The 19,666-nt window shown below is 41.7% G+C and overlaps 2 protein-coding genes across 4 annotated transcripts; both read left to right on the forward strand.

Annotated features, from left to right (window-relative positions):
• The first annotated feature begins 987 nt into the window (after nt 1-987).
• LOC119654907 lies at nt 988-2,143 on the forward strand. 2 transcript variants are annotated; one of them, XM_038060536.1, is made up of 3 exons: nt 988-1,253; nt 1,307-1,476; nt 1,533-2,143. In XM_038060536.1, the coding sequence occupies exons 1-3, from the start codon at nt 1,191-1,193 to the stop codon at nt 1,537-1,539; spliced, it is 240 nt and encodes a 79-aa protein (XP_037916464.1). In that variant the 5' UTR covers nt 988-1,190; the 3' UTR covers nt 1,540-2,143. The 2 variants fall into 2 exon arrangements, with proteins under 2 accessions (XP_037916464.1, XP_037916463.1); XM_038060535.1 differs by having other exon boundaries at nt 989-1,253; nt 1,307-2,143.
• Nucleotides 2,144-2,333: 190 nt separating this feature from the next.
• Nucleotides 2,334-11,139, forward strand: LOC119654797 (protein spitz-like). 2 transcript variants are annotated; one of them, XM_038060348.1, is made up of 3 exons: nt 2,334-2,684; nt 2,743-3,054; nt 10,248-11,139. In XM_038060348.1, exons 1-3 carry the CDS (start codon nt 2,612-2,614, stop codon nt 10,364-10,366), a joined length of 504 nt encoding a protein of 167 aa, XP_037916276.1. In that variant the 5' UTR covers nt 2,334-2,611; the 3' UTR covers nt 10,367-11,139. The 2 variants fall into 2 exon arrangements, with proteins under 2 accessions (XP_037916276.1, XP_037916274.1); XM_038060346.1 differs by having other exon boundaries at nt 2,335-2,684; nt 10,244-11,139.
• The last annotated feature ends 8,527 nt before the right edge of the window (nt 11,140-19,666 follow it).

Consider the following 19,666-nt stretch of genomic DNA (forward strand, 5'->3'; position numbering starts at 1 on the left):
AACGTCGAATTTAAGGGACAGTCCTCATACATGCAAAAGGAACATGTACATTTTTTTTAGTAATGTGAGGTATCAAATAAAAAGTCTCCGTTAGTACTACTCAGCGCCAGTCGTAGTTTCGAAATTTGTTGGAAAGGTGGGGGTGCGGAGGTCGAAAGTTCTTTCATGGACCTATTCTCAGAAACTACTCAACCGAAAAATCTAAAAAAAAGGAGGCTCTGGTATACTCTTCATACTATATACACTACAATTTTTAGTAATTGACTGCGAAACCCTCCTAAAGTTCATCCTAGAAATGAAATTTCAGCACTATACGCTACAACATAGAGCATGATTTTACCAAGTTTCGTCGAAATTGCATTATCATTAACAAAGTTGTGATAGGTCAAAGTTATCGCTTCTGTGGAAATTTAAGACTTTGAATGTCAGTATCACGGGAAAGTGGATATTCTCACTTAATATATGCATATATTACGTGCTATTTACTAATGAAACAAATGTCCACCCAAATGTCTTTATAAAAGAAATATATAAAAACTTTCATAACTGAAGCATCCAGCTTCCGGTTTCCGATTGTTCATTTGTGTATTCATTTGGTTGCCACGAGTATTGGGGTTAGAAGGCAAGGTCAAACTTACTTACTGGGGGGACCAGGTGTTAGTGAGGCTCCATTCGAATACAGTCAGTTACACCCGACTGCAAACCATCCGAAAGGGACGGTTTGAATGACAACCTGGATTGGGGATGGTATTTTTCGACTCCTCAATCTAAATCCATAGCGTTGGGCGTGGTTATCAACACTCACTAATAGTGTTAATACACGAGAGGATTAACTCCTGGAGAGCACCATATCGCCGTCGAAGATATATTATACATAAGGATAAAGATGTTTGTGCTAATAAATAATTACCTATCTTTAAGGTACTCAGGTGACTCTTTATTTGAAACTTCAAATGCAGTAAGCCGATTTGTGAAAGTAAATGTGCCTTGATTAAAAAAAAAATTAGAAAATTTTGTATAAAAATTCAAAAATGTCACATTTGAAAGTTTCAAAATTTAAAGTTATTTTATTAAGGAAATGATATTAATTTATTTTTATTTTATAATGTTCTGCATTTTTATTTGGTCAAGTTTGTAAATTGAGTATTCTGGAGTTTGTGGGGAAGCATATTTAAATTTGAAGTAAAAACATGGCTAGCAGGAGGATGTGCTTTTGTCAAATCCTGCGGGGGTGTCCTCCCATTCCGGAACAGGTATATGGTTGACAATTTCTTTAAATTATATTTACTTGGAAATATTCTTACAGGAGGATCCGACTACCTACACCGAAGAAGAATTAGACTCTATGCCCCAAATCCAACCACGTCAACAACGGATCCTCACAGTCCAGCAGACTCCAAAGTTAATTCTTGAGAAACGTAGAATACTGCAACCTAGAATCATCGAGGACGAACGGGTTATGAATCGATTTCAAACGTATGCTATTCCTCAAGTAACATTTCGGAATAAATTTATAAAAGTTCCAAGGATAGAATATGAAACCGAAATCGTAAAGGAGCCGCAACTGATTTGGTTGCCATCAACGGAAGCATATCCAGAAGTAGTTAACATACCGCGAATTGTCGTCGAGCCAAAGGAAGTTTATGAGCCTAGACTATTTTATCCAAAGCCTCAGGTCCTTGACATACCTCAGCAACGTGATTCTAATTACTATCCTGTAGGGCAAAGTTTTGCGTAGTGTTCTTTTCCTCAGTATTCAAAGTTTAGATGAATTATTTATTTCAAAATGATCTTCTCCCCAGTAGTTAGAGCTCTATACAGTTCTTAGCGAATTTTATATTTTACTCTGGTCATATATTCCTAGTAAGATGTCCTGGGAATTATGTCCTGTGGGGGAACATATGAAATCTGCACGAGAAACATGGTAACTGCAGGGTGGTATATCTGACAAACTACTTTGAGCCGCCTCTATTGGATCAGGACGTCGGATATATTCCCATATCGTGATTACGATAGATGGAACAAAGTATCGTGTTTGATATGCCGAATTACTATTATCTGCGATAATTTTTTTTTAACTTAGAATAAAGCATGTGTTAATCAAGACATTCAAATTACCACAAATAAAAAGTTCTCCAAATTGTGAAGTTTTCTCTTTTTCGACCCTTTCACTGCTCATACAGAATTCGATGCTGGAATAAATATATTTCGCCGCTTTCCTCCAATTACTTTATAGTAAGCGGAGACATACTCCACTTGGCAGTAGACTAATTTTGAAATCGAGCCAGCTTCACTTGGCACCTGACAATACGGAACTAGCCCAGAGGTAAAATTTTTCCAGACCGACAGTGCATAGTGGGCTCGTCACGGTTAAGCGTCGTCAAAACTCTCCTCGCCCAACTGTTATTTGAAACTACTGGAGTGATGTAGTGAACTTTTCAAAACTTCAAGCGTTTTTTTACTATTTTTTCCTTACTAACAAAATTTCAAAATGTTTTTCAATCCACCTCCAAACATAAAAATTTGAACGCTGGAAAGCACAACAATGTGGCACTCCTCTTACTATTTTTGAATTAAAATAAAAACAAATAACCTTTTCCGTCTCATCATAATGAAATTTTCACTAATTTATTTACGATGGATCATCGTCTTCAAGATGCTGTCAACAGTTGTTCCCGTTGCATGTAAACAAATTGATCTGAATCTGATACCAGTTAAATTGACCTTCCCTTTCCCTTACAGACTGTTGTTCGAGCAGATTTTTCAGACATTCTGAACAACCTACGGATTACCCCGTATTTCGATCTACACCCTCAACCTCAGCACGACCACCTCGTAAGAACAGTTCTTTGGAGCATCGAAATATGTCGGAAAAGGATTCCAAGTTAATTGATTCCATTCTGCATTCGAAATGTACCGAAGAATTTGACACGTTATACTGCCAGCATGGCGGACGATGCTTCAACTATACCGTGGCGAACTATTCGCAACCATCCTGTGAATGTAAAGAAGGATTTATTGGAGAGAGGTGTGAGGTGAAATTTGTAACACAATGTGAGTAATTAGAATAATAAAGAAGGAGAGGATTTGATCTCTTCCTTTAGTTATTGTCGAGTGTTAAGCAATGATTCGTAGCAAAATTTTCTGTTAACCTTTTCAATGGCAAGCAACCGCAGAAATAATCCTCTCTAGGTCATTGGGAATTTCATATGTGGGTGGCGATATCCTCCATGCCTCTTGGGAAGCTGGATGAGATTACAAGTAATCTTCCCATAACGTCATTTCAACTAGTCTTTAATGGTAATGAGAAACCTATATGTCCAGTGCCCGTTCCCAGCGCTCTTGCCATCTAATTAGGAAGCTCTCCCTTTCGGCGTTTTTCGTCTGCGATAAAGGAGAGGTGGACTTCATCTTGTGAATGCTTGTCCTCCTATCTGCCAAGATATCAATCGGAATGATACCTCATATGACGAATGATACTTTATTTGAATCGGTTCCGAAGGCTAAACATGCATACATAATTGCCGTTCTGTAGATCGCACGGTTTATGCGCGTTACAGGAGATCTGCAATACCCTTTCTCAAATTCGGCTTCATAGAGTAGGATCGAGTTGGCCTCACTGATGGTAAGTAGCCTATGGTATACCACAGCCCTTCTAGGTTCTGCTTCCCCCTTGGTTTTGTCGCAAGCATACTGCATGAGCTGTTTAAAATTGAGCTATTATCAGTCCCAAATACAAGGTCTGATCAGAAATTTCCAGGACTTTCTCAATAACTCTTTATTGCCAATATTTACAATTGTTCTAATTTGTCTCCTTCAGAATACTCCTCTTGGGAGCAAATGGCCTTCTCTCACCTATCCCACCTTCCTACTGTTCCACGCTTCTGGAAAACTCGAGTTCATGGATGCTGTTCAGCTGTTTCAGCATTTTTTCCTTGATTTCCTCTATCGTCTGAAAACTAGCTGTTTCACTAGCTACTTGAGTTTTGAGAATAGCCAGAAGTCACATGAAGCCAAAGCAGAAGAATAGAGGAGATTAGGAAGGGTTATCATCGAGTTTTTGGCAAAAGAACTCGCGGTGCGACGGCTGTTGCCAAGAGTCTTCTTCCAAGGAATCCTTTGGCAGGGTTTAGAAGTGGCGATAACGATTGACTCACTCACTTTGTGGGAGGAATTCATGATGGATGACACCCTTCGAATCGAAGAAAACAGTGAGCATCACTTTAACGGTTGATCTCATCTGGCTAGCTTTTTTTGGTTTTCGTGAATTTTTTGACTTTCACTGGGACGTCTGAACCTTGGTTTCCACGTCATACCCATAAACCCAAAACTCGTCACATGTAATGATGGTTTTCAAGAGGTTCCACTAACATTGGCCATTTCCAAGAACTGCTGACAAATCTCCTCTCCTCTATCATCAGTTGTGGAATGAACCTCCTCATCTCGAATTTGGGTCAAAATCTCCTGACGTGAACCAAATAAGATGTCGCACTCCTCTGCCATCTCTCGAATCGTCGAACGACGATTGAAACACACAGGGGCACTCACTTTGGCTATATGAAAGTTGTCAATTTAGGTTGAAGGTCTTCCTGAACGAAGGTCATCTTCCATTGAAGTTCTGTCTTCCTTGAACCGTTTAAATCACTCGCGACATAGTGTTACTTCATCACCAAAGGCTTGCTGGAGTATTTCAGAAGTTTCCTTGAACGATTTGCAACAAAATTTCATGCAAACACGTGTGCTTTACGTCCATGACAAAAACGCGAAACACGAGAAACAGAGTTTAGTTTCGAGAAGGTAAGGGCAACAAAACAAAATAAAGATTCCTCAAGAGAGTTCTCTCTAAAAATGAGCGCTGAACTAGCTGTCAACGTTAACGCGAAGGCGCGCAATTTGAAAAGACCTGGAACTTTTCGATCAGACCTCGTATTTGATGGCTGGCTGGAAATGATGATGTCATTCTGGTTCTAATACGACCGTAATCTCTTTTCTGTCGTTTGGTGATAAAGGCACCTCCGTTTTTTCCACAGTCAGTGTTCATCCAGTGCTCTCTAAGCAACCCTTTACAATGCTGATTGCTTCAAATCCTTTTCGGCCACCCACCATCGTGGTTTCATCCAGAAGATTTTCCACAGCAGTGGACCCAGTACTGAGCCTAAAGGATACCCAGGTTGACAACTTGCTCTTGGTGTCACATCAGAACCTGCTATTTCTGCTAAATAACTATCGGCAATAGCAACGAGATACATTTCATAGCGAGTTAAGGTCGCTCGCTCACAGGTTCACGTCTGTCTCTGGGTGCTGCCTAAAACATTTCCTGCTATAACGGTGGATGACAAGCTTCACGCTTTTGCAGGCTTCCCTAAAGGAATGCTCTTCCAAGAGCAGTTGAATCAATTACTGAGGAAAGCCCATCTCCTAGCCATGTACATGTTACTTGCCTTGGCGATGTAGAGCTCTTTTGATCAAGGCGCCTGCCTTAATAAGTTGGTCCATCCATACTTGTATGAGCGCTTGCTAATCCAATGCTTTTGCAGGCCAACCTTATGCCCGTTTCCTGCCGTGTGTTTTCCTTCGCATTTCGGGAATAATTGTCTGGTGGTCGTTGTCGCTGTAATCCTCATTAACGTGCAGTGCTGATTAAGGACAAATTTAGCATTGATCCAAAACTCCCATTTTGTAAAATGCTTACATCACCTTCGTCAGCCAAGCTTCTTGCGTTGGTCTCTTCGCTCCTCTCGAGACTTCACACATTAAAATCATCGGCAATCACCCTTGGAATTCATCTCCTTCTGTCGCGAATGAGTTTGTCTAGCAATCCGTCAAATTCAGGCAATATGAGACTAGATGGATATGTAGACCGCTGAGATTCGTGGGAGGACGCAGAAAGGATACTTGTAGGGGAAATTTAGGCTATTATGCGGTGGAGTATACAAGGCCAGGCCGACGTCTGCCGACAAAACCGTATACGATTAGAGGTCTTGTCAGTTGTTTGTAGCAGAACCGACTTATTGATTGAGGAGTTTCTGTTAAGGATGAGCCAAAAAATAATTGGACCGGTACGAGTGTGGAAGATGATGGACTTGACGTAGTGATAAGCGGGTGTTCAAGTAGGGTGTTTGATGGAATAGACGGAGGGGATAGAGCTGCCCCAAGATTAATGCTTAGGTTTCGTGTGTCCGCTGTCATCTTCTGGGTAAATTTGACCACTTATTTGCATTAAGAAGACGTTTCTAGGAGTGAAGGAATTTATTGAGGGGTTGGATGGAGAGGTTAGATCTGATTTGAGCAGCAGGAATGTTATGGAATGCTGTATAAAGGATCAGATCGACAGGGTATTGGATGATTTTAACGGCCTGCGGTATATTGGTTGGGTATTTGAGAGGGATGTTGGCAGTGTAGAAGGAGAAAAGGGTAGCTAATAAGACTGATTCTTATGGGATGCCTGCAGGAGGAGACTGTGGGTTGGATAGTGAGTCAGAAATGCAGACTTTGCAGCTGAATCTGTACCTAAGAATTAATCTGTAAAGGTGGGGTGGAATTTCAAGGAGTTGCATAGTTTAAAGAAGAAGCCTTCGTGCCAGACGGAATCAAAGGCCTTCTGAATATCAAGGGGATAGGCAATGGTAGGGATATTGCCGTCAGGTTGGAGCATATGTTTATTTTAAGGATAAGGAGGGCGTGGGACGTACTATGGGTAGGCTTATTAGCAAATCGGAAAGGAGATATGGTATCGTTTTTGGAGAAGTGGGCAAGAATAATTTCGTGTAGGACATATTCAAAAATTTTGGATGTGGTATTGAGGGGAGAAACTGGCCGGTAGTAGCTCGGGGAAGCAGAGGGATGCGGTTTTTTAAGAATGAGGACGATGCGGCATTTTTTCAGAACGTTGTAAGGATGCATGGAGCTGGTTCAAGGGATTGTTTAGGACAAAAGATACTGGCGAAAAATATGACAGATGATTGGATAGAGATAAAGACGACAGTTCCCTCAAGGAAAGGGACGATTGTAGCGGGAATGTAACTTTGTTGGGCTTGAACGGGAGTTATTAACAATTTGGCATTTCCCCCCATTTCGCTGGGACTTCGATGGGAGCGAAATATGTTGTAATTGTGAATACAGAACTGATGCCTAGGATTAAGTTTTGTTTCATTATGGAGGAGGAAATCAGGACGTCAGACAGCTTTTAGGAATATTGAATTGGTGGACCTTGGAGGAATGTTCGGAGTTGCTAAATAAGGCAGGCCTACACTGGACACCGGTCTGTTCCGTAGAAAGCTTTTTGCTTGCCATAATATTTCATCATCTCGTTGATTTTCACCTCAGTTGATTACTTGAGATCGTCAAATTTGAAGCAATAAATGAAAAATTAAACAATACAAGACGCTTTCCTTAGTGATAGTTAGTGAACAATTTGTTCTCTTCCTTAACAATAGGTGCGCCTTTTGCTTAAGCATAACAATGGGTGTATTTTTGTTCAAAGCTTTTTTCAGCACATTTGCGATCCCTGCTTTTTATGTCGCAATGGTATTTTTCCTTAGTTGTATGGATACATGTTATTTGATTTCGATCAGCATTCCAAACGCTTTGTTCATGATAACGGCAACGCTCCAGAATATCCCTTCAATGTCTTCAAGAATATTTACAATTCCTTTGGATATGCTAGCGGGCAGTCACGTTATTTTTGGGGTTTTCATTTATTTATAATATAAGCATGGAGTCTTCCAGGAGAAAGAGAGCAGGCGGCAAACTCCTCCCGGATGGCTGCACGGAGGGTATGCGCTTGTCCGCTAGGTTTCCAAGTTCTGAGAAGAGAGTAGATTCGAATTGCATTCGCCTGTGATGAATACGGTGGGAACACCAAAGCGCGGAATCGACTCTCAATAGAGGGCCTCAGCACCTAGCATGGCTGTTATGTCCTTCAGAGGTATTACGTCAGGCCACCGCGTAAAATGATCAATGATCGCGAATCAAAACTTATAGCCGTGCGAGCCTCGTAAAGAGTCTATACTGTGGAGATACATAGTGTGGAAACGCTTTATTTGCTTAGGAAAGCGCACGGAAATATCACCTAGGTCCCTTTTCAGAGATCTCCCTGTAGATAGACGAATGTAAGCCAAAAATGGGGAACTTCTTGAACTTCTATTTGGAATCCGACTGCAGGCTCTGAAGAAATGGCTCATCCTTCTGGGCCACAGTGAATGCCGAAAAATCGACTGTCGCTGGGGTGTTGATCTCAGAGGTCCGGGATAAGGCGTCAACGAGTAGGTTGTCTTTACCCAACCCGATTTGAATTACCAATGTGAACTAGCTTATGAAGGACCAGTGTCGAAGTTGACGAAGGAATGTTTTGTCGGGCTTTTACTTTAAGGCAAAGGCACCGTAATTCCGTTGAGCGAGATTCAACTGTTTTCAGAGAAAACGGTTGTCAGCTTTGGGTCATCATCTAAGGTATCTAAGGTATAGAGGAGCATGGTTAAAGGTGCATTCTGTTGAGGGAATGCCAAAATTGAAATGTCTAGCAGCTGTTACTTGATGATTTTAAACACTTGGGCAGCTTTTAGAGGCTACACAACCTCTCGCGAATCTTTGGCCTCAGAGCCAGATAGGAAGGTGTTAAGTAAAGCCTTTTGACAGAATAAGGTTTGCGATTGCTTGCATTTTGTCTGGCTTGACTTGAATGCCGTGAAGGATGATGGAATAGCCTACAAATTTCACCTGCTGCTGGACAAATTTGTATTTGCCAACATTGAGAATTCGACCATTTTCAAGAAGGCATTGAAAAATGCACTCGACGTGTGCTAAATACTCGGATTCGGTAGAAGATGCGACCAGAACCTCATCCAAGTAGACGAAAATGAAGTCCAAGTTTCGTAAAATGATCGGATGAATCTCTGGGAGAATAGCACCGCATTGCACAAGCCAAAAGTCAACCGTGTGAAATTGAAGAGCCCAATGGTGTGCAAATTGCTGCCTTTGGAATATCTTTGGGAGTTACAGAAATTTAAGGGTATGCCTTGGCGAGATTTAAGATCGGGAAAAGACAACGTGCGAATAATCAGGCGTCTATTATCTCGGCATCTTCACCATTGAGCTTGGGGACCGAGTGGAGTGGAGATGACGCACTGCTGTTGGAAGATCTGCATTTACCCTGCTTGATTAATTCTTTGAATTCTTTCCGCGCAACAGCGAGCTTCTGGGGTGAGGGCACACCTTCTGATTGGGAAATAAGTAATGGATGAAATGGTCTAAAAATTATGGAAAGGGTGTTGATGTTTGGGTAGGTTGAAATTTTTACTGAGGATCAAAGAGAGGTTTTGGGGTCTATCAGGGACCAATGTTACCAGCAGCTTGTAGTGACTATCAAAGTCTGCGCCTAACATCGAGACACTGACGACAGCCAAAGTGAAGCACCACGAAAAGGTCCGATGCAAGCGAAGACTCACGACTGCTTGGCTGTACTCATAAGTTGCGATGGGCTGGATGTGGGATGATGGAGGTTGTTGCCGCTAATTACAGCTGCTGAGGAAATAGCTTGTTGGGAGTAGAGAAGAAGAAGACCGAGACTGCTGCGTTTGTGTCTACCGGAAAATTGCACCCACTAAGAAGGTCATACACTGTATGGTGACGTGTTGCAACCGACGGGCACGCCTCACATTTACATAGTTGATAGTGCGTCCGGCGGGCGCGTGCATCGCTCGTCCCTTACAGTGCTTTGAAGCGGGTGCTTAGTCTCGCTCCGCCACAAGTCCCCGAAGACACCAATTCAGTGAGACATTTAGCAATGAGGGGTAGTATTCGACGAATGCGACGAAAAAAGTCGAAAGGGATATTTTTTTCTTCTTAACCTCAATAGATTAAGACAATGTATGCAACCCATGACCATGCATTCGATCTAGGCAAACCGATCATGCCACCCAATGGAGGAAAGGCAAAAGAAAGAAAAATTATTGGGAAGTTCTAACGTCAGGTGCATCTTTGTAGTTGAAATTTGGTGAGAACTAGTAATGATGTAGACAGCAACAGCCAATAAAGAAAGGCACTGTATTTTTTTCGTGCACTTAATCATAGAATTTTGGCTCTGGCTTTGGCAGCTTTAGAGCATTTCGTCGAAACAAGGTTTAACCTTAATACTTTATGGCGAACACTTTATTTCTTTTTATCTTGTTTATTCTTTTTATTAATTTATTTTATAATTATACTTTCAGACACTAACATTGTTAATGGTACATTTATTTTCCAGACAGCATCCTGCGCAAGCCAAAAGTCCGCGTTGCTGGCGTATGCTTCAGTGCAGCAGCTGTGTTCGTGTTTTCTACATTCCTTTTGTACTATTGTCAAAATCGTTGCATTAACCACTTCCTGAAAAATCAACTCGAAGATAGTTAATTGCGCGAACTACTAACAAAACACTTAGCCTAAGGCTAAATGAAAATATATTTGTACAATTTTTTCCCCTTTTTCGTGGTTAAATGAGACACAATTAACCTAAAACCATTACCCATTTTTCGATAATAGATAAATTCAACTTTTCAATAATTGTATCTGAAATTTTCTATCGGAAACATTTTATATATAATAGGATAACGGAAGATCCTTAAATTTATTGCAATTAAGATCAATTTTTTCAAAAGAGAAATAAAATTATTATTTCTGAAAATTCTGGGGAACAACAGCAAAGACTTCACCGTCTTTGTTACTTTCTTTTCATATTTGCCCCCATCTAATTAACTTGTTATCTACAAGATATTAGGATTAAAATGATTAGAAAATATATTATTCAAAAATTTCTGATTTCGCTTTGGCAACCATCGCTTTTCTACCTAAGAAACGCTGTTTAGTCTAATTCTAGTATAAATTTAAGAGAATTATTATAATATTCTCTATTGTAGTTTAAAGCTAAACATTTTGTTAATTATTTATTAAAATCTATCTTATTAAGATGGTTAAGGCACTACCGAAGAATGTGCTAATAGACATGAAGAAAAAAAATTTCTTCATTTTCCGCGGAAGATATATAATTAATGATTTTCTTTGATCAAAGAGCTTTTTTTAATAAAATTCATTTTTTGTTTTGCTATATGTAATCTTGTAAAATACGTATTGTCTTTCTGGAATAAAACCTGTTATTCCTGCCAATAATTGTTTATTTCTGAAGGCCTCATGGATAAGTGACACTACTACCAAAGTGTGTGTGTGTCAAGCAAAGTAGAAACTTCATCTCGGGACATAAATTCCAGTCAATCTGTAACAAGACTCTCCGGAATACATTTTCTTCTAATATATCTTGGCATGCTTAATCCTAAAAACTTATAAATTTCTATTATCCCGTTCATTGCCTCCCTAAAATAATATTTTAGCGATGATTAAACACATCAATAAATCCTTGCCGAAAGAGGGTCGATAATCTTACAAATATCTGAAGGTCTATACCCGAGAGCACGTCTTAGGTTCACATTCCAAGATGAATCCACTAAGCAAGCAGCCATCCTCGCGTGGAATCGACTTCACACATGAAGGTGAGAAATTTCTGAAAGTTAAGTGATAAAAGAGATCCATGGAAGATTTGATATACCAAGCCTAAACAAATATTTCTAATACCCTCATCATTGCATATACTCCAGGCAACAAACGACTGCTCCTCGTATCACACTGGCACTCACGTAAACTCCTTCTCGTCGGAGCTTTCTCAAGTGAAGTTCGCTCCTTCCATCCTGGCAAGGATGCGATACAAAAGTCTCAGAAGGAAAAGGTGTAAAAATCTCAAGAAGATAGACGGAGTATGGTTCAAGATGATATGTCTCCTGGAGAAGTACAAGAACTCCTCGGCATTACGGAACCGATTTAAATGAAATATTTTACACGAAGCAGATATGAAGGTTTGGCTTTTCTTCGCTGATGCGATGGGTCGTCTAATATGAATTTATTATGCAATAAATTTATTTAATCACGAAAAACTCTCTCACCTACGCACTCAGGCTCTTGCTCTTCGGATCCCCGGCACTTCAGCTCTGTTGCGGCACAGGGGAAACAACCTCGAAATTGTTGATTCGTTTTTGTGCTTAATTATCACGCATGCAAACATTATCAACATATTTGGAAGCCTCCTGCCTCCTTTCCACGTGTATTTATCATTAGCGGCAATGATAAAAGCGGGAGATTTTCTCCTTGTACGCGTTAAGGGTGGATTGGGGCTCAAGCCATTTTGACACATATTCAAACTTGCCTCAACCCTTTTTCATTGTGTCCCGGCCAAGATATATGTGCATTACAGTCTAACATTTATTTTAAACTCATCCTCCGGGTCGTTCGCTACCCGTTCGCGTATGTGGCCATAATATATAAGATCACATCATCATGTTCGTCATCATCATCATCGTGCGTGTACATATAAATATCGTGGATGATGTGGCGTCACTATACCGAAAAGTACCATTCGAAACATTTTGAATTTTTGCCTGGGGAACATATTACCGTAATAATTTTCATTATCACGTCAAAATATTGTATAATCCCATCAGCGCGCCCTTATTAGAATTATTACGTACCCGTGGAGGAGTATGCGTGCCAAAAGGACACAAATGATGCGTGCGTGTATGTGCACAGATGGGTTAACTATCTGTCGAACGCAGAGGGAGAAAACAGCTAATGGTCCTTTTCGAATATTACGTGAATAATGTATGGTGGCGGTGAATAGATAACTGGATGGGAAGATGCTTGAAGTTGAAACCTCTTTGAGGAAAAGGAAGTACATTTTCACAAACAAGGACATATTTGATCCTTTTATAAACTTCGCGAACATAGAAGTTTTGCTCATATCCCTAGCAAGATTATCCCAGCTTGGACGAGCTGAGCTATCGCATTGACTCTTATTTGTCATCTAAAATGTTAAAAAGATATTTAAACTCAGATCACTACGCCCTAAAAAAACAATAGAAAACCTCTTGTATCATATATCCTCGGCTATTCTGTGAAAACAAGCATATTTGTTGCCTTGCAAGGAAAATCAGTACATCGAACGTCAACTTATTCTGTACCTAAACTACACCGAAGCATGGAATAATGGAACAGATGCCACTCATTTACCCGGCGATAAAAACTTCCAGTTTCGCCAAAATATGACTTTAGATCAATTTGAATTGTGTGACACTTTGACGGTGCGATGGTCGAGTTGGTTGAGCATCAGCCTCTCGATCTTATTATCCCGAGTTTGTCCGAGTCCAGTCCGTTATGAATGTTTGTGTTGTAGCAAATAGTAATAATAGTTGTAATACAAAGGAGAGAGCAGGCAATATATGAGGCAGATCCACCCAATTTGTGTAGGCTTCAAAAGAATTTGTTGAAAAAAATAGTTCCGCCTCTTAATTTAAGTGACCCCTTTATGACCGACCCCCTTACTCCTATGTTTCGCAATCAGCTTCAAACTAGGACTTGGTTTGGACAGTACTAACCGAGGCCTTTCATTTAATATTCCACGTGACGTTAAAAACAAATTTACACCTCTCTTTTGCATAAATAGGGACCACGCACTTCGATGTGGTTGCGTGGGGATCTGGAATCATAGGAATTGGGATGGTCCGTTAAGAGTACATCGTTCAGAAGAATTCTTCAAGGATTTGATTTCAGCCCGGTTTAACTAGTTGAACGCCATATGCTGACCGACTCCTACGTGCATTCAATATGAGCTGTGGTTTACAACTGCGGGAACTTTTACCACATGTCCAGCCTAGATTTAGTATAAACCAACACAACTGTGCTACTCATCATGGCATCCAAAAACAGCACGCTTTTTTTTTTAAATAAGGTAGGTAAACGTTTACGTTAAGAAACTCCACAACAGTGCGCCTTTGGACTACCAACTAAATAGCTTCTAGCCTGGAATCAATTGGCACATTACTTCGGGCTAGCCTTCCCGCTCTCTTGTCCTAGGAGCCTTCAAATCAGGAAATTTCTTTTACCAACGGAACGGAAGAGGAGGAAGACAGTTGTTAGTTCATGGAACTCCCTGCGTTTATAGTCAGCTGGTCGATCGATATGGGACGCAGGGTCGGGATACTTTTTTTTGGTCAAGATAGACTCTTTAGTTTTTTCTTGCGCAAGGCAGAAACCATGAGCAGTTACCATGAGTAGTCATCCATCCACTTACCTGTCGCATCAATATCCCAAATCTGCTTTGTGACAACCCGACAGTGTATCCGGCGACAAATGCCGCAACGTCGTCTGTATAATCAACTAGGCGCGACTCTTCTACCATGTTAAGGCTTAGCAGACTATCGTAAGTCGCGTTTCAGGGGTCCGGCCCTAGGATGAATTCCTATGCTATTTCCGATGTAATCTCTATCCTCTGATCTTCTAATGATCCATAGATCAGGGAACGGTTCATCACATAGTCCCTCAATATTCGTAGGAGATTGTTCGGTACGTGGAAAATATTGTCTAATGTACCTAGAATGTCTTTCCATTTTACGGAATTGAAGGCATCTCTGACGTCAAGCGTTACGAGAAGCACCACCCGGCATTTACGACTTGCATGCAGCTTTAACTGTGGACCTCCCTACTATGAAACCGAACTGTCGTAGAGAAAAGTCTCCAGCAGGGCGTATCGCTTCAGCGAGTTTACTTATGATGAGCTTTTCGAGCAGTATCGAGCATACAAAGTGGGCGATATGAAGAAGGCATCTCTTGGTCGCCTTTCCCTTTGCTGATCAGCATAAGCCTCGCCACCTTCCAACGAGAAAGGAAAATACCCTCTTTCAGGCAAGCGTTGAACGCGCCGAGAAGTACGTCTGGGCGATGTTGGAAATATCGGGTTCTGGAGCCTTCTTGTTTTTCATAGAGAGGACTGCCGGTTTCAACTCTTTTATAGAGAAAAGTGGGCAGTTTTCGCGCTGGCGTCATCATTCCTCATGGGGTGTACAGCAAATAGTGCCCGCAGGTATTATGCCAGCTCGTGGGTTAGAACTACTTGCTTGGGTACTTCGGGGGCGCCACTCCCCTTATGGTAAGCGACCCGTTAAGGATCCTTGACGAACCCTTAGGGACAATCAACAAAGCTCCTACTGTTCAAGACTGTGATCTTCCCAGTTCTTATGTATTCCGCGGAGACCTAGGTTCTAAGCAAGAAAAATTGCGTACTCTTGGCCACGTTCGAGAGAAGAATCCTCCTGAAAATGTTTGGCTAGACGATTCCGTAGCCTACATAACAACAAAATCTATGATCGTCTGGTTGTGGAAAAATCCGGCTCAGTGAGTTGCGGTGGGCGGGTCACCTAATCCGTATGGATGAGGATGATTTTGCTTGAAAAGTCTATAAGGGCAATATCTATGGTAGAAAAAGAAGGCGACCCAGCCTGAGATGGAATGACGACGTAAGTTAGGACGCCAGACATCTCTTAGGGAATTGAATTGTTGGACCTCGGCGCAAATCCGGGATGTCTGAAGTTCCTTATTAAGCCAGGCCTAGACAGGATACCGGTTATTGCGTCGTTGAGGAGGCAGCGAATGATGACCCGGGTTTCGTACTGGGCGGGAAACTGGGTAGATATTTTTTACAAAAGATGATCCTGGATTTTCAACACACTTATTCTGAATTAGTCTCATATTGAATGTGAGGAGTCAAGCTAAATATAACGAAAAACCTTTCCCTATAATACTTTCTAGACACAATAATAATCTTTGGAACAACAACTAAATTGGATCAGGGCCTTGAAGTATGTTAGAGCACTTCATTCAAGACTGTAACGGTACAATGCAAGATTAGCGTACCCCATAGGAGGCAATGTGGTCAGCATCGCGCAACCCGAGATTATTACAATGATTTGACTCAGATACAATGAGTATTTGACTGGTATCCGACGTTAAATCATGATAAAAATCTCATTGCCAGTGGGCTTTGAACCGCGACCTTCCGTATGACAGCCTTGTGCTCTAACCACTCAGCTATCCGGATATGCCTTGTATATACACACATATATATTTATGTGGATCATCGACTGACGGGCAGTACCAGTTGGGCAGAAAAATAAAAATAAAGCTTCTGTGCATCTATTCGAGAACAGTCGACTTAAAATTCTAGACAGACTAAAGTAAAAATGTCCTATCATCCAAGAGTTGCGGCCTTTTCTTAATGTCTGATCTAAGCAATTGGAGAGTATCGTGCCACGTACTCGAAAAGGGCTGTCAGGAACAAGTCTATGAGGGACTTGTTAGAATTGGTCTTTGCTAAGAAGCTTCATACGAGGTTATCTGGTATCATAGGAGCTAGGGTGGTTCACTAAGGGTATGTCCTCCAGAAGGATTTTTACAGGATATGCTGTCGGTCCGGAAATTAGCGGTTTGGTCCCTTATAAAGGTTGATTTTCCTCTGCGTTAGATGTGAGGATTCGCGCTTCATAACTCGTAGGCAAGTAATTTCTGTTGAGTGCGTTAACATTACGCTGGAGGAAGTTTCATCACTGTCGCGCCAGTTTCCGTGGTAACGTCGCCGCGTCTGTAAAAAATATACCAGCTATTGCCGAAAACTGCAGCGTAGCCCAAGAATCGGTGACGCGCTGCGTCGGCTTTGAGATAATACAAACAAACGACGATGGTGCAACGGTTGGACGAGCGCACTACTCGAAACTGGTAAATTTCACATGGCAAAACCACGACACCTCCGAAATATCAGGAGTTGAACGAATTTTTGAAGGCTCAGATCGAGGCGCTGAAGTTTGTTGAGCGAACGAAACTCGTGGCCAGGATGGTAACGGTAAGCGTAACCCTAGCTCCCAGAGTCAATTTAGGTTATCTGGGGTGCACATACCCGCGAATAGCGACTCATAATGAGTGGACACATGCGAAGCCGGTTTCGCAGTTGTTGCTCAGGCTACCGAAATTGAGTGGATATTCACCTACTCTCCTGTGATGTGCGCCGGCACATCACTTTCCATGTCCCTTACCTCCATCGCTGGACACTCTATTAAGGGAGGAGGGAGGGGCAACCAAAAAGCTGGAGCATCTTCCTTCCTACAGCGGCATTCAAATCGGATAGAGGAATGGCTGGCAAGGTCCCCAATCGAGTGGTGCCAAATACTTGGCATTACACTTGAATAGATCGCTTACGTGGAAAACGGTGTTTGAAGTCAAGAAGCACAAGCATTCCATGCTTAAATTGGAGTACAAAGTCATTTTTTATAAGGCTGGATATATGGGATCCAATTAGTGGGTTCTGCGAGAATATCTTATATAGAGCTATTGCAAGGCCCGCAATCCAGAATTCTGCATACAATTACAGGGACACCTTGGTTTGTGAAAAATAATCAGCTTCACAGAGATCTTCAAATACCCATAGTCTTGCGTAATAATTTCAGCATTTCTTTTCTTCTTTAGCCTTTGTTCCGTCCATAAGCGGGGTCCGTTCGTCACGACCAGTTTCGCCATTTTATTTTATCAAAGGCCCGATCTAGATGTACTCGGGTGGCTTTCAAATCATCATCCTGCGTATCAAGCTACCACTGCTTCGGCCGACATTTTGGTCGTTTAATATCGATATTGAGATTCAGATTAATCTTGGCAAGTACATGTGCAAACTGACCATACCTTCCAAGAGTTTTGTAAAAAATCTGTTGCGAAAATCAAAAATTCGGCGGCTTAAAAAGTTTCAAAAAAAATTGGAAAGAAGTACACTAGTTCTAAGATTTGATTACTCAATGTGAGTTTCATTTTCGTAAATGAAAGATTCATTAATAAAAGAAAGTAGTTAACAGAAAAAAATGAACGTGAACCGCTTCCTAGCTCCGCAAAAGGATACTGGTAAAAGAAGTGAGGTTTCTAGTAGTTCTCTGGTCAGTTCGTCAGCTGCCTTATTGCCTTTTACTCTAACGCCTAACCAGAACTATTCAGGCTTTATTTTGTCGGCCAAGCGTAGTCAATTTATTAAGGCATTCCCATACGAGTTTAAAGTTCCTGGTTGTCAGTTAGAATTCACGGACCACAGTCATCGTAATCGTCTGTTTTCGGCCTCCCTTATCCCTTGTATTCTATAGGGTCCTATTTTTTTCAGTCGTGCTCATACCAAACAGCATATCGTAACCGAAAGTTTCATAGGCTCCCGGATATAGTTCCCTATGTGCATCGGGGACTCACAGTGTTTCCCCTAGTTTAGGGCTAGCTTAAACTGGGGGTTCTCTGTCTTGCAATTGCAGCAAAGAGATACATTGAGTTCCTGTATAGAGACGTGTTGGATTTAAATAAAGTGACACATTGGATTCCGAGATCTAAAGAGAACTAGCCACATTGTCTCATTATTCATGCAGGGAGAAATATGGGCGTTCCACAGGCACGTGAGGAAGGGATACTCGCCTGTAAGGTGAAGTAAATGGCTGTTGTACCAACTGGCATTAGTACCTCATGTAAGTAATGTAAATTGTTAGAGTTGATTACACACTGGCGAGTGCTAGACGAGATCCCACTGTCAGATCACCGATATCTAGAATTCAATCTGATTATTGCAGGCGAACAGTCTGCAGTACAAAGACGGAACCCTAGGAAAACGGATCGGGCAAAGTTCAATGAATTTCTTGGCAATAAAGTACAGTTCCCTAGGTGATTAAGGACTCCTTCGGCGCTGGAAGATAAATTGAAAACTCTAAACTGCACACTTTTAGAGTACTATGAAGAGGCTTGTCCTATTTCCCGAGGCCAAAGTGGTAAAACGGTTCCTTGGTGGAACCGAGAACTGCAAAAACTCAGGAAATCAACCAGGCGGCTTCCAAATTGTGCTTGCAAAAGTAACAAGAACGAAGACTGGTTAAATTTCAGGAACTCACAGCGTGAATATAAGAGGCTCGTTAGGTGTTCGAAACGAGACTACTTTAGAGCGTACGGTGAGTAACTGGAAGGCGAAAGTGAGACTTCAAGGCTGTGCAGAGTCCTCAAAAGAGATGAGTCGGCCAAGTTTGATTCTCTAAGAAAAGCCGACGGTACTTTCGCGAGCTCCAGACTGGATTCAGTACAGACCCTCCTGGAAGTACACCACCCGGGAGACGGGTGAGAGAAGTGGCAGAGGGAGAGTTGACGGTTCTTGCAATCCCTTCAACACGCAAGTGCTGGAAGGGAAACTGGAACACTGCGAAAGCGGTTGTTACCCATACTGCCATACTGTCCTTTGAACATTTGAAAGCAGCTGGCATGGATGGCATCTATCCGGCAATGCTAAAGGAGGGTATGGAGCATTTAGAGCGACCTCTAAGAAATATTTTTCGAAGATGTCTTGCTCTGGGCTACGTGCCTTCTTCTTGGCAACATGTTAAGGTAGTCTTCATACCGAAACCTGGGAAAGATGACTCTTCTAATCCAAAGAACTTCAGACAGATCAGCTTGACTTCATTCTTGCTGAAAGGTTTGGAGAGACTGGTGGAGCGTCACATTCGTGGAAACGCACTTAGGTCGCACCCACTTAGTGAAAACCAACACGCTTACCAACGTGGAAAGTCCTGTGAGTCTGCTCTTCATTCTTTGGTCACAAAGATAGAGGATGCAACTTTGAATGGTGAGTACGCGATGGGGGTGTTCGTGGACATTGAAGGGGCTTTTGACTGTGCGCCTTTTCAAAAACTTTGTGATGCCGCCAGAGCGCATGGTGTTGATGATGCTTTAATTAAGTGGATCCATACTATGCTAACGCACT

The sequence above is a fragment of the Hermetia illucens genome, chromosome 4 (genome assembly GCF_905115235.1).
Source record: "Hermetia illucens chromosome 4, iHerIll2.2.curated.20191125, whole genome shotgun sequence".
NCBI lineage: Eukaryota > Metazoa > Arthropoda > Insecta > Diptera > Stratiomyidae > Hermetia > Hermetia illucens.